This window comes from Parasteatoda tepidariorum, chromosome 11 (assembly GCF_982258835.1).
Source record: "Parasteatoda tepidariorum strain Cologne lab strain chromosome 11, Ptep-v5.0, whole genome shotgun sequence".
NCBI lineage: Eukaryota > Metazoa > Arthropoda > Arachnida > Araneae > Theridiidae > Parasteatoda > Parasteatoda tepidariorum.
Genome location: NC_141765.1, coordinates 75,944,196 through 75,959,897, shown reverse-complemented (window position 1 = coordinate 75,959,897; position 15,702 = coordinate 75,944,196). Strand labels below are relative to the sequence as shown.

The window sequence follows — 15,702 nt, the reverse complement described above, 5'->3', positions numbered from 1 at the left end:
GGTGTCCCAGATGTAGAGCCTGGAGAACACGTGATGTTCCACACACTGGAATAACTACTCTATTACCCCATAACAAGCAATTTCGATGGGTAGAAAGTTCGTTACGTTTCGAGAAAAAAGTCTGAAATTTTTTATCCGGTTTTTCATTTGGCCATCCTCTCAAAACCCAATTCAGTACTCTTGACAAAATTGGATCACGCAATGTTAATTTTACAATCTCTGCTGTCTGAAGCGGAGGATCTTGTAAATCCTCGGTAAACAATACCTCTAAAGGAGCGGGAACCTCAAATTTATCAGTCTCTTTTGAGAGTCTACTTAAAGAATCTGCGTTTTGAATCTTTTTCCCTGGTCTATGAATTAGAGTATACTCATATGCATTAAGTATTAAAGACCATCTCAGCATAAGCTGAGACAAAATTTCTTTAGTTGGCTTATTTTTTGAAAAAATTCCTAGCAGAGGCAGATGATCAGTAATAATAGTGAATTTATGTCCATAAACAAAATGATGAAATTTTTTTATACCAAACACAATTGCCAACGCCTCTTTGTCGATTTGTGCATAATTTCTTTCTGTCGACGTGAGCGTATGCGATGCGAAAGCTATTGGTGCTTCGCAACCATTTTCAAGTACATGACTTAAGACAGCTCCTACGCCAAACGGAGATGCATCACAAACTAAAGTTATCGGCAATTTTTCATCGAACGGAAACAAAGCCACTTCGGAAATTAACAATTCTTTTAAATATCGAAAAGCTTTATTGTGGACTTCAGACCATTTCCACACTGAATCCCTATCTAGAAGCCTATGTAATACTTCAGCTTTAGTAGCTTTGCCCTTTAGAAAACTATTATAAAAGTTTATCAAACCCAAAAACGCTTGTAACTGAACTTTATTTTTAGGTACCAGAAAAGCATGAATCGCTTCTACTTTACTTTTGGAGGGGTGAATGTCCTTCGCATCGATACGGTAGCCCAAAAAATCTATTTCAGTTACCCCAAATAAGCATTTGTTCCCGATTGCTTTAAGTCCCGCTTTTCTCAAACGATCTAGTACTTGTTCCAAACAAGCGGCTAACTCTTCTTCCGAACTTCCTCTGACAAGTACATCATCAAAATACGGAACAACCCCTTCTAAATTTCGAAACAAATCTTTGATTATATTTTGAAATATTCCTGGGGCTATGTTAATTCCGAATTGAAGTCTTTTTACCTTATATGCACCCTTATGCGTGATGATAGTCTGAGCTTCAGCGGAAGCATCATCAACCTGTAATTGTAAATATGCTTGAGCCAAATCTATCTTAGCATAATAAACTCCTCCTTTAAGATTAGAAAGAAGATGATTTACAGCGGGAATTGGATAAGGATGTGCGTTCATTGCTTTGTTTAACGTGATTTTATAATCACCGCACAAACGTACTTCACCTGACGGTTTAGTCACTGGAACAACCGGTGTTGACCATTTCGGATTTGAAATTTTCTCAATTAATCCTTCACTTTGAAGTTTTGCTACGGCGGCTTCAATTTTGGACCTCATTGCCAAAGGCACGCTTCTTGCTTTACATCTAACAGGCGCCATATCTGAATTTATAGGAAGCGATACTGGATTACCCGTATACAAACCCAATTTGTTATCAAAAATATCATCGTAATTTTTAAGAACTTTTTCGATAACTCCAGTTCTAATTTCGTTTACTCCTGTTATTGAAATGCCTAAAGGTTCAAATCGAGAATACCCCAAAATATTCGTACAGTGATTATTTGAAATTAATAATTCTAACTTAGATTTGAAAAGGTCATGCACAACTTCAACTTTACATACACCAGCTAGTGAAATCCCATTTTTAGAAAAGTCGCGCAGTTTAATTACAGTTTTTCCGATTGCGGGTTTCTTAGAACGGAAAACTTTATTCAACGCTTGCAAAGAAATAATCGAATAATAGGAACCCGAATCAATTTCCAATTCTAATTTTTCCTTATCAACCTCAACAATAGCGTTTTTCTTAAACGGAGATTGAGAACTTAAAGCATTCAAATATTCTGGTTGAACTTCAATTTAATTTGCACGCTGTTTTTCAAATTTATTTTTCTTCCGACAAACTTTTACAATGTGGCCCTTAAGACCACAAGAATGGCATATTGCATTTTTGAATTTACATGTTGAACATTCATGTTTACCACCACAACCGAAACACACTTTAGAATTTTGAATTTGCGATTTGCTACTACCTGAAACATTATAATTTTGTTTACTAAATCGCGCATTATTTCTTTTGCTCCTACCATGTACGAAATCAACTACATCCGAATTCTCAGAATAAGAAGAATTTTGGGTATGAATATGCTTTGATTGGGAAGCCGCAACCTCAGATGCTACGGCAACAGAAATTGCATTTTCAAGAGTTAATTTAGATTCAGCCAACAATCTTCTTTGAACCTCTTCATCACGAATACCGCAAACTAGTTGAACTCGTAAACGTTCTGACAAAGTTTCTCCGAAATTACAATCTTCGGCCAGCTTTCTTAACTCGGTTACGTAAGCAATCACAGATTCTAACTTTGATTGAAACCTTTTATGAAACTCTAAACGTCGAAATATTTCTGAAGATTTTGGACAGAAATGTTCTTTTAAAAGTTTAATTAATTCTTGAAAATTAAATTCTGTAACTTCCTTTGGTGAAACTAAAGTCCAAATTATAGACAAAGTTTTAATTCCACAGACAGCTAAAAGAGTCGCATGCTTTTTACTATCATCTACGATAGAATTAGCCTCCAAAAAGTAAGTAATTTGATCAGCATATACCGTATTTTTCGGCAAAAGCGCCGCACCTCGATAAAAATGAAATTTTTTAAAAAAAAATTATAGTAAGCGTCGCTCCGGCGCAAGCGCCGCAATGGCGCTAAACCGCGCATATCAGCCTCCTTTTAGAAGAGACCTTTAAATTACCATTTAGAATATCTGTATAATAAAAAATTACATTTTTTATGCATTTCATAAAGTAAAGTTTTAATTTCTAAATTATAATAAAAAATTTCTTTTTCAGCAAAAAAAAAAGTTTTCTTTCAGCAAAAAAAGGAAAAAAAAGAAAACAACAAAACTATATAAAATAAAGTTGTTCTTACCAGTTGGCACCGCACCAAAAAACAGAAGAACAGCAAAAAAATATTTATATGTTCAGTAGCTGAATTAGTAAGGCTGAACTGATTACAGAAATCTGTAGAACAATGTCATAAGAAAAATAAAATAAAAATTTACTAAAAGAAAGATTTTAAAATTTATTACCGTTAACAATTTGAGGAAAAACTAATACATAATAAAGAAACAGCTAATAAAATAAGAAATAACTAAGCAGGCCCCAAAAAAATTCTGAAGGAATGAGCGAAGGGGAAATAAGTTTCACTTTCACAATCTTTGAGGGTGGAATTTTAGTGGGTAGAATGCCCTCTCCTTCAATGGAAATAACCCAATGTGACTCAACTTAGAAAGAGAGAAGAAAATGTTTAAAAGAGGGGTGTACCCCACCTCCTCCACGTGTCATTTCTACTGGAGCTGTTTAGGAGGAATCAATCAGTTATATTTTAAAGGGGTTGGGGAAAAGAAAAGGGTATGGGACCCCTAATCCAGCATTCCAAAATTCGGCACTTAATCTGATCTAATCTTTTTCTTCTTTTTTTTAAAGAAATTTATATTGATAAGACAAAAAAAAATCAGCTATATTCTTTTTATTTGAAATTTTATTCTGTTGAAGTAACTTATTTTATTTTATTTTTTAAAAATAAAAAAGAAGCTTGAAAAAAAAAATAAATCTGTGTCAAAGGAATCATCTGTTTCTAAAGCAGTTTAAAATAAAGTGACAAGTAAAAACACCTGCATTTCCAATGAACAAAATAAAGAAATGGAAGTTGAAAAAAACTGATCAATCAATCTTGACAGCTGTGCTTGTGCTTTACTGATTTGCCCCCAAGTTTTCCTCCTCTGTTTGACTATAAATTGGCCACACCCAGTTGACATTGAAACTACCATGTGGACAACAAAATTAATTCTATACCTTTTGCGGTTTTTTATTCGATTCATTTTTTTTATTTTGCCGCTTTTTATTTTTTCTTGTTAATTATTACTTGCTTGTTTTTTTTTATCGTTATTAGTTTTTAGCTTGTTTTTTGTTGTTATTCATTGTGAGTTTCTTAGCATTAATTGTTAAAAAAAAAATTATTTTTTGAACTTCCCTGTTAGCTTTTTTTCTTTTTCTTGCGAGGTAAGCGTCTTTTGTTAAAACAAAATGTTATCTAAAAGAAAAAACTAGAACTATGATCTTGCTCCAAAGAAGAAACGATTATTTCTTCTTCATAGGATTCTGATTATTTCTTCTTGATTATATTATATAGATTATTATTTTGATTGGTAAAATTTCTCTTAAGATGTGCCAGTTTTAAATTCACCCCATCATAATCTACGATCAAAACTTGACTAAATTTATTGGTTTTTCTGAAATTAACAGTGGAATTGAATTATAGTAATATTTGGAGGCCATATTGAAATTTCCAAAAGAGATCCGAAGTTCGGCATTTCGTCAGTCCCGTGAGTGTCGGATTTAGGGTCCTTTTCTTCCTTTTCTGTTCGCTCAAATTACAATTGCCAAGGCGCTAACTAGATTTCTAGCTTGCGATTTTTCCTTAAGCTGGGGGTGGATACAAGATGCATACCTTTCAAATTTTCTCCTTATGCGATGTTTTTTTTAAAATTATTATTTCGTTTATTTATTTTCTTACTGGCTACTACCGAAAGTTTGCTAAGAATTGGCGATGTTCTGCAGCAGATCGCGATACGGGTGAATATTTTGTCGACTTTGTTATAAATTTTTTTTAATAGTCTTTCTCTCAGAAAATTAATAAAACTTTAATTGAAAAATTTTTTTGCTACTAAACAATATTTCGTCGGAAACGCTGCTGCATCGGAAGCGTCGCATGTAGGAAAAAAACATCTTTTTTTCGATAGCGCCGCGGCTCTTCCGCCGAAAAATACGGTAACTCGAATGAATTTGGATTTGAAGGGTCAAATTCCTGAATAGAGCCTACCGTCGCCATCTTAGTGTGAAATTTAACTTAAGCCAGACGAAACTGTCGCAAATAGAAAAAACGCATTTAAACATTTAAAACACCTACCGGAAGTATAAAATAATACCGGTATTGAATCTCATGAACAACTCATGGCCAGCAGTCTTCTTCACATAAATCCAATTGCATCTTCACAGAAATCCAATTGCAGTTGAACTTCGTCATGCCATGCAGTAGGATTTCAATTTTCGTGAAGTAAGATCAGTGAAATACAATCCCTTCTTGTCGCCACGTATAGTATTGTGAAGTATCCTTGGTGGTATCCAAGTAAGACACATAATAACTATAAAGTATAAGTTTAATAAAACAACAAAACATAACAATAACATGCTTGCAGCACGTAACAAGGTTAATGATGAACATCTATTAGGAATGTGTTTATATACTTTCTGGGAAGGTAAGGCAGCGCCGCTATTCAGGAACTACAGGCTGTCGTCGTTGACTCGTAGTGATGACGGAAGGTGACGTCGGTTGACATCACAACAGTGTAGGATGAGTACAAGAAAAATGTCAATATTATAAAGTATTTTACTTAAAATGTAATTTTTTTAACAAATCATCTTGAAAACATAAGTAGACTAAATTTATTTTAACAATTCCAGCAAGATTTTTTCTCTCTCTTTTTTTAATGTTTTGGTACAACATTAATTTTTAAACAATTTAAACATGTGGAGAAATAATATGTTTAGCTTGTAAAATATATTGTTTTTATTAAATAAATTTTTTTAATGTATCACTTTTACATACCAATCAAAGTGTACATACCAATTAGCAAATACAGAATGACCAAAAAAAAAAAATTGGATAAGTATTGTTTAACCCCTTAACGATTGGTTAATTCTCAAGAAAACGGTCATAAAAGTGCCTATTTTTTATGCACCTATATTATACATGCATTTGATTACTGCTGACATCTAGTTTAAAATAAACTATCTACAATTACCTTAGAAATATCCTGGTACTGCCATCTGGTGTGTAAAATGATATAGTTTTCCGGGCAAAGAAATGAATTAGTTTTATTCTTATTGGCGCGTTACTACTTAACACTCCAGTCCGGGAAACATATCACGGGAATGAGAAATAGAGGGCGAAATGTCACCCTGTCATTTTCACGGGAGCGAGCAGGAAGGGGTTAATATATTTTCATTACAGAAAAGAAAACCATTCCAGATGATTATATATCAATAAATTTTTATCTTTACAGTGGCTCCCAAAAGTGTTCATTCACTTTTAACTTATTGAAATAGGGAAATATTCGGAAATGTTCCTTTTAATTCATTAATTAAAAGGAATATTTCAGATTGGGCATTTAATAATAAGATGTATAATCTATTTCTTGCAAAACTGCATAGAAAATTTTAAAAACAAAGCAAATGTTTATTTTAACGAAATTAATAATCAAAAAGTAACAAAAATTTTATCCCACCAAAGTCATCGTACATCTAAATATTTTCGGATTTCAGAATTAAAATTATCGTTTATTGCTTTAATTCTTTTATTTAATTATTTTTCATTAATATTTTATTTATTTGCAATTTCAAACTTGTGATAGCAAATTTAAATTTGTACTTGCCAACTCCATAATATCTTCTTTTATCATTTAAGAACAGCTAGTAGTTGTAATAAAACAATAGACAACATTAGAAAGTAGATTATCAGTCATCATAAGAGGTATATTTCGCTCACCAGCAGTTGGCACTTGGCTCCGCCTCTATCACGTGATATCCGATTATACTATTTTGCTATTTTTGGGAGAAGGATGTGAGCAATCCTGAACAAGGTTGCTATTTGGTGATGGTATGACAAAAATATTTATTTTGCAATCTTTACGTACATATTTTTAACATTAAATATTTCATAAATTTGATAATATTTTTCTCCTTTGAGTGAATAGTTTGTCTTTTTTGAGACATTTTTTGGGAAAACAGTAGTTTTTAAATTTAAAATATATTTAATTAGCTAGAGAAAGGTATAATAGCAAATGATAATGCAAAGTAAGCAACTGAAAAAGAATTCACTGTTTGTGCCTCACGCGCATTAAGGGTTGTCTCATTTTCAAGTGCGGAGATGCTTCTCCACTTACGAATCATTATTGGTGTATAAAAAAGCCTTATAAAAGGTTAAAGTGAAATTGAAAAAATTATCATTAATGCAACAGTTGTAACAATTTGTGGACAAACATTGCTGTTAGTGATTGCAAGAAAACATGCGATAGGTTATCTTAGCTGAGAAAAAATATTTCACAGATATCTTTGGATGGGAGTACAAAAGCTTTCAGAACAAATGTGCAATATAAAATCTATTTTTCTTAAATTATAACCCACTAAATTTTGATGAATTTTATAAAGTTAAAAATAGTAAAACATTCTGTCAAAATAGGAAAAATATTATCACTAAAACATCGGAACAAACTTGAACCATAAATGAATTCAGCCCATGGACAGAAATTAAAATCATAACCCCTTCTTCCACCACCACCACAATCTTCACCTTTCCTAAACAGCACAATCCCATAGTCTTCATAGAAGTCAAAAATTTCTCCATTCGTTTAGCAACCATGGTAGAGTTTTACGTGGTATTCTAGTTTAACAGGGTTATAATGGAGCAAAATTTGATGCAAGCAAAGTTGATATTTCAACTGTTTGGTGATACTTTTCCATCTAAAAAAAGTGTGATAGTAAAATTGTTTAAATTAAGAAATAATTTAAATACGGGAAATTAAAAAAAATAAACAATTTCCAGGTTTTCTTTAAAATTCTTTGATTTTTTCCAGGTTTTTATCCAAACTACCCTGATTTTTTCAGTATAAAAAATTCCCTGATAATTCCAGATTTTCAAAGTTTTCCAGGTGGGTGACCACCCTGCAGAAGTAGGGACGTATTCAAAATAGACATCTCAGCCCCGCAATCGATGATGGCATCTATTTGTCTACTTGCAATACAGTGTTTTCACGCGAGAATCTCGCATATTTTTCTCTTTTCTCACATTAAGAAATGATTACCACTAGAAATTCGCGCATTCTATAAATCAACTTCAAAATTCGTAAATTTCTCGCATTTTGGAAAAAGCTTCGAATTACGCCATTTAGAACAAAATATGTTTCACTTCCCTTCCTGGATCTTTCAATATCTTCAACATCTGCCCCGTTATCTAGCTTTCCTATTTACCAGTATTGTTCAGAACCTTTTCGAACAACAGAACACGACCACGGAACCCCTTTCAGAACACATTTCTCTGCAACCACATGGTTACGGTAGGTAAGGTTTCTTCACATGAGACGTTCAAATTTTTTATGTACTAATGTAAGATGGACAAATACCTTGTAAAGGCAAAATCTTTTATGATGATACACCAAAAATATTCAGCGCTTTATAAAAAAAGAGACGTTAAAAATGTATTATAATTAAAGAAATGAATTTTTTTTTCAAGAGTTTTCGTGTTTTTTCTGTTTTTAGAAATCTCACTTAACTTTTTGAAATCTCACCCTGTTTTTGAGAAAGGGTGAGAAATTCTAACTCATTTTTTTTCTATGATGAAAACACTGCAATGGAAATGGAGACTTTTCGTAATGGGTACAAATTAATTTCATTTAAAGTTTTAGAACTCTGCAAATGTTTTGAATTTATATTTGTAACAACTGCAGTATAATCACTGGATTTATTCATAGACATTTGTGTGCTACTTCGCATTTTGTTTTGAATATCACTACCGGCTTTATTTGATTCTTCATCGTATTTATTTCTTCTATTTGGGCAACTCTTAGCCATATGTGAGTTACTAGAAAAGATATAACATTCGGATGTGTGGGGGAAATATTTGTTTTCTCTAGTAAATGGGGATTTTCTCAAAGGTGGTGGAACATACTTAGTGTTTCCATTCGGATTGCGATTGTTGACCAAATTATCATACAATTCTGAAAAATTTCTACCTTTAGAGGTAAACCAATTATCGCACAATTCAGCGATCTGCCTAGGTTTAAGCCAAGCATCTAATTGTTTTATTCTAACATAGCTTCGGGTTCCGTTGTCTAACTACTAATTCATTCAGCGTCTCAAAATCTTTTACATTTTTAAATTCACAATAAAAGTTCCAATTGGCTCTTAGTCTACTAGCAAATTGCATGTGGTTTTCATTTTTTGATCTTTTGGCATTTAGAAAGTTTTCTAGGCAGGCTTCTGGAGTAGGTTGAAATTCTTTTAAAATTAAAGCTTTAATTTTATGATAATCTTTAATTTCTTCCGCGTTTGCATAAACTACCAAATGTGCCGCTCGTTCACCTAACAGATTAAATAATATTTCGACTTTAAATTTTTCTGGGACATTTTTTATTACAAATGCTTCTTCAAGAGACGTAAAAAATAAATTCCAAAATTCGGGTTTCCTAGGAACGGAAATAGTTAAAGTTTTAACGCTTTTGATTAATGTTTCTAAGTTATTATTATTTGAACTAAAATCATTTAATACATTTGAGTTAGAACTATAACACTCTGTCTGCATTCTAGTTAATTCTAATTGTGCTTTAACAATCTCAAGCCTAGTCTTCTCGAGTTCTAATGCTGCTTCAGTTGTTGCTTTGTTTTGATTCTTTTCTGAGCTCAATAATTCTGCTTCTCTTTTCTCTCGTTCAGTAAGTTCGGAAACTGTAGTAATTAAAAATTCTTTAACAAAGTCGGTAATTTTTAAAGTAATAACTTTTTTCTATCAAATCCTTTAAATCAACAACTTTATGTTCCGATTTTACTTCTAAACCTCATTTTTCGGCAGTTATTACCAAATATTCTTTTTTCATTCCCCTTACGTTAAACGTAATTGCTCGATTTGTTTTTATTCCCAAAATAATTATAATTTCTTTAAAACACAATTATTCTCCTCTTTAAGAATATCACTTAAAATCAATACCTCTCATAATTCAATTCTTAAAATGTTCTTCATAAACAGAATATGATAAATCTCATACCTTGATTTATACTCTGGTTCTGGAAAGAGAGCATGTTGTGATATTACGTATATTTTTTCCTGCTTTTCCCTTCTTCACTAAGATGCTTCCCAAAGACACAATTGGTCAAAAAATGGCAACCAGTTTACAACACAAGAAAACATTTATTAACAATGGTAAAAGATGAAGTTTGAAAAAAATTAATATAAGCAAGCCACCTAAACAAAACTACAAGCACACATCCTTTTTTTTCACTTCCGCTCTCAATCAGAGCATTCCCTCCTGTCTTTTTTCTACAACATCTATTTTGATGACAACGCCATCACAACATGGAGGCATGACAAACATCATAAAATGTTATAGCGTAAAACATTCAATAAATATACCATTAAGCCATATAAAACAAAATATTCAATACAAACATTAAAAAAATATAACATGGGACATTCAATAAAAAAAACGATGAACAACCATTTTATACTAACAGAGAAAAACAATGTAATATTATACAAACGTATAGCAATATGAAATGTTCAATAAAAACATATAACTAAACATAAAACATAAACTAAATTTTTGCAATAATATTTTATATGAGATACTTCTGCAGTCTAATATGAATGGCTAAAAAGTATAACCTTGATTTCTCAGTCTCTGTAGTGATAAGGCTAATAATTGTCCCAAAATTATATTCAAAACAAAATTTATAAAAATATAAACAACAAACAATGAAAAAGATTCAACTTGCCTCATTATAAGCTGTTTCTTCCATTAGAATAGAGATTGATTCTAAAAAGAAAATAAATAAATAAATAGCAAATAAAACATCGCAAGCACTCAATCTTTCACCTCTGATCAAAAATACCTGAATAATTGAACTACAAAACATTAAGAGTACATTTTTGCCATTAATTTATGTTATTACTTAACTTAAAAATCAATACAAAAGAAAAAAAACTTGATTTGTTGTCAGAATTTGTTTAACTTTTGGAAGAAAAAAAAATAATACTCTATAAATTACACGTAAAACCTAAATTTGAAACAAATAAAATTATAATAAAATTTTACTTGGTCCAAAATATTAAATCATTTACTTATGTATTCTAAAATTTGCTTACAAATGGGAGGGAACGCTACTCTATAGCAAAATCTTTAATCAATTGTATACAAACAATCTTAAAATGGGGAAAAGAAAATAAAGTTGTAAAATTTTCTAACATTTTACTAGGTTTAGTTACCCAGGAGAATTTGAGCCAATTTCCAGAACCTGGCAAAAATTTTAATTTTGCCAAGCCGGTTTCGGATTTCCAGCATCAATTTTAATTTTACCCAGCCACGTCCGGATAACTAACAAAAGTTTTACTTTTACTAGACTAGTTTCAGGTACTCAGTAAAATTTTCATTTATTACCCCGCCCCAGTTATTAAAATATTTATGTAAAACAATATAAATTTTATCAGAAATATGCTTCCTTTTTAAATTAAGTGCAATCGTAGTTTCTTTCTTTCTTTAATGAGTTCTTTTACAAAGTAATTTTTAAACAATTTTTTTAATGTTTAACTGTCTTGGTTTGAAAAGATTTAAACTTTTTAATGATGAACAAAAAGATCTTTTATTTTTAAAATTGGATGTCTTTCTTTAGAACCCTAGTCTTCTAATTATGAGGAAATGTGTTCCTTTGAGAATTCAAAAAAATAAAATTGTCTGCTACAACTTATGATCAACAGAAAAATTTTTTAGTTTAATTTTCCTTATGTTTTGCTGACATTCTCCACCCTTTCTCAAGCAAGTCATTGTGCAAGCGGTAGCAGGAGGTTGGGGGGAAAAAGGAACATTTTATTCCCCCATCGGAATTTAAAACATTTCTCAGTCGGAAGAGGAGAGTGAATTGTCTCTTTCTTAGTTTTATTCACACTAAATTTATGTTATGCAGTCGATGTCATAAATATTTTTGACGTCACAGAACATCTTCCGCAACTTTTATCCCTCCTATGACTGTCGTAATCATTCATTTCTTTTTTAGCCAATCATTTTCGTTACTGAAGGTTGAAAATCACTGAAGAATCCGCATTTTGTAAATTGTGGTTGCATTTGACCATTACTATGGTAACTAGTTATTCTTCCTAGTTGCACCTGGAATAAAGTGACCTAGCGTGTGAAAAAAGGGGAGGGGCGCACACAATTCAACATATTGCACTCCTTTCTTCGCATTCTTTTGCTCATCTCCCCCACTAATTCTGTAGAATTCTACATTTCCTTCTTTTTCTTTTATCTTACTAGTATGTGGGAAATAATTTTTTGCTGATGATTCCTTGCTTGGAGATGTTCCTTGCTCGATGTCGGATGACATGAAAAATGAACTCAATGTTTGTTTTGTTTCGAAAGTGATGAATCTGATTTTGATGGATTTGATTTAATATATAAGATTGGAAATATTTGAAAAATAAAAAGTTTATGATTTATTTCATTTTGGGATAAATTTATTTTTTTATTGCGTATACATTCGATGATTCTGAATTGGTTACATAATTTTTTTTTGTAAGTATCATTCACAATTCTTTCTTTTTATAATAAGTGTGCATATGTAAAAAAAATTACAAATAATAACTGTTTTCTAAGCATAGATTTCATGTTCTCAAGATTATTATTGGTGACATGTATTTTCATGCATGTGATACTTGATAAGAATCGATGTGGCAAACATGTGGTGCTTTCTATTCCGCCTTTTTAAAAATGTTACCTGTTAAATGTGAATAACTTTTATTTAATTTCAAACTTAATTATGTATTTGGAAAGTGAATTGCAACCAAGTTTATATGTAATACTTCTTATCAATATAATAGAGTAAATCTAGTGACATTTCACACTTTATTGTACGTTAGGGAATAAAGAACAGAAGTTTGGCCTCTATGGCGGTGCGTCCTATATGATGATTGAAATTCTTAGTTTTTCACACATACAGCGTGGACAGAAGTGTGGCATATCCACCGGAAATTACTGTAGTGTACTAACTTAAAATTAGAAAATGTCTTATGTTTTCTAATTTTAAGGTTGAAGCGCAATCTATGCACTTCAACCTTCAACTGTAATACTCAATTTGATGGAAGCTATTTTAGTATGAGAGTAATACAGACATACATCGCATTTTTTAAGTTACCTTTGACTTTTATTCATTATAATTTTATTAACTTCAAAATATCAATGTAATTTCTTATTGCTAATTTTGCATAGATTTAGCTATATTTAGTTAAAACAATTTTCAGCATTAGATTTTTGAATTTTCATGTCTTTCTCATAAACGTACACCACTCTTTAGCCAGCATATTTCTCTGCACCAAAGATGCCTATTTTACCAAAGTTTCTATGCATTAAAATGCCACTAAGGTAAATGTTGCGCTTAACAGTTATTTAGAACGTGATGCAATGCCAGGATTTCCAAAACTATTTATATGGATTGTTTTAAGGTTACTATAAGCCTGAAAATGGTTATGTCAGAAATAATTGAGTGGTACTGGCCCCAGATAATTGCCAGGTCCAGGATACTGGCACTGGGTCTTAGGACTAAAAAATCTGATCAGTGTAGTCAGTATCAGGATGTGAAGTTTTTTTTGCTGGGTAAAGAAAATCTGTTTGGGTAGGCCAAGTAGTAGGAAATTGCGAGGTACATCTCAAACAAAAAAAAAAGTTTCTCTACAGTACAGCAGTATAAAACAGAGCTGTATCCACACCTAATTGAAATTTACCTTACCCATAGGTGTTTTGATTTTTCCATCCTCTATTTCAAAATTCAATGAATTGTTCAAATCAGTAGTAACAAAATGACTGAAATGAAAAATTTTAATGAATAAACATGCAAAAAAATAAAATTCTATGAAAATTGGATGAAGTTCAATGTTTACCTTTTGAAGAATGGGGATGGTTTTAAAATATGCCTATCTGTAAAAAATGATAAGCATCTTTTTAGTCAATACAACAAAAAAATTGCAAAAAACAAATAAATATTCGTAAATTAAATACATAACAAAAGAAATTACCAGTCATGCCAAATTATGTAGCAGAAAGTGGAATGTCAAAAAAAAATCTGTATATAATTTGTATTTTTCTTTACGCAAGCCATCGAATACACTGTGTAATGTTTCGTGCAGACATAAGGATTATCTCTTAACACAACAAAATTAGTTGTTTTTAGTTAGTTGACTTATAATTTACACAATTAGGATTGAATTTCTTTTAATGAATGAGGCAGGAATTAGGGAGCTAGGTTTTTCTGTTAATGCAAAAATGATTTCAACCTAGATGGAGAGAAAAAAAAATTTTGCTCAATAACAAATAAGAGGATGAACAGGTGAAAATATTGGTAAATTTAAAAAAAAGAGAAATTATTAAGATTGCATTTTGTAGTGTTTTGTTTTTTGCCTATTTAAATTTGTCTTGAATTAAATTCAATACCATACAATCACTGATACCTTGAAGTAAAATCAAAACAAGAATAAAATAGATTTGGAAAAAATGACACTATTTTCATTTGCTGTGTTCTCTTAAAAATGGCGATTATATTTTTATAATTTTTTTTTATTTGATAATTTTATCATGGTGATGCATTTTTTAAGAGTGTTTCTGATACTTTTTCTCATCACTTTTTCTTCAAAATATGTTGTTTTTTTATTAGTGTTTTACATTATAACAAATTTTTTAAAAACACGTTTAATCAATATTTTCTCTTCATCACTTCCTTCCGACAATGAAAGACTGAGCTTTAATTTCAGAATTAGGAGCAATTTTTTTTATATGTAAGTTATAGTTTTTAATATGCCAATTTACTCTGCTTTCTGAGTAATGTTTTTCTAGTAGTAGGTACCAAAATTTATGCTTCAATGTGTGATTCTCTAATTTACTCAGACAAGTAAATATAACATAAAATTATTTGGGACAGAACCAGGGTTCGCCAAGTGGACCCACTTTGAAAAAACCCGGCCGGGGTTTTATTGGGTGGGCCCACCTTGAAAAAAACCGCCTGGAACGATAAGTGGGTTTTTTCAACAAAAAAAAATTTTTTTTACTAAAACTTATTGTTTCGCATTTACTTTTATATAATTTATTGTGCAGCATAAATTTGTCAAATAGAGTTGCATGATTTATATGATTAAGTTTTTAATATTAGTAGAGTAAAAGAAACTCGAATCTTCATATAATTTTATACAGTGTAACGCCCCATATCCGGACGTCCCTTTTCCGGAAGGGTCGATTTCCCGGACACTTTTTAACAATCAAAATAAACAAACATTTCTTCATCTTTCCCTCTCCCCTTAAAAAAAAAAAAAACGAAGTCTTTTGACAGGTTTTCCCCTTCTCAGCTTCTAGAGATCTATGCATTGAACCCATAAATCAACAGAAAAGAGAACAGAAGAACTAAGACCATGACGCTCCTCCTCTGGAATGCAGGAAAGGGGGGGGGGTGTTTTCAAAAGAGCACAACTGAGTTCCCTCCCTCCCCCTTCTTTCCTGTGCAGCTGGCTAGTAAAAGAGGCATTTCCTGGAACCTTTTTGAATGTTTAAGTGGAGGGGGAATCCCCTTTAGTCACACAAGAAAAAATAAAGAGAATCCAATTAGCATGCCACGCCTTTATGCTTGATTGATAGCCAATGATGGG

At 31.5% G+C, this 15,702-nt stretch overlaps 2 protein-coding genes across 6 annotated transcripts in view; both read right to left on the bottom strand.

Moving 5' to 3' along the window:
- LOC107452152 (ankyrin repeat domain-containing protein 27) overlaps window positions 1-15,702 on the bottom strand; it is a 133,836-nt gene that overhangs the window by 107,799 nt on the left and 10,335 nt on the right. For 2 of the 5 annotated variants that reach the window (XM_016068466.4, XM_043049557.3), the window contains exons 3-5: window positions 13,951-13,987; window positions 13,800-13,873; window positions 10,800-10,840 (exon numbers count right to left, since the gene is read on the bottom strand). In XM_016068466.4, coding sequence (XP_015923952.1) covers window positions 10,800-10,840; window positions 13,800-13,873; window positions 13,951-13,987 — 152 coding nt within the window. Of the gene's footprint in view, window positions 1-10,799; window positions 10,841-13,794; window positions 13,874-13,950; window positions 13,988-15,702 lie in introns of all 5 variants that reach the window. The other 3 variants (XM_071187524.2, XM_016068468.5, XM_016068467.4) reach the window with 3 other exon arrangements.
- LOC147801839 (uncharacterized) lies at window positions 1,934-2,845 on the bottom strand (the record flags this gene model as incomplete). The annotated part of the gene is made up of 1 exon (XM_087155096.1): window positions 1,934-2,845. A coding segment is annotated over one exon (789 nt), but the record flags the coding sequence as incomplete, so codon positions are not given.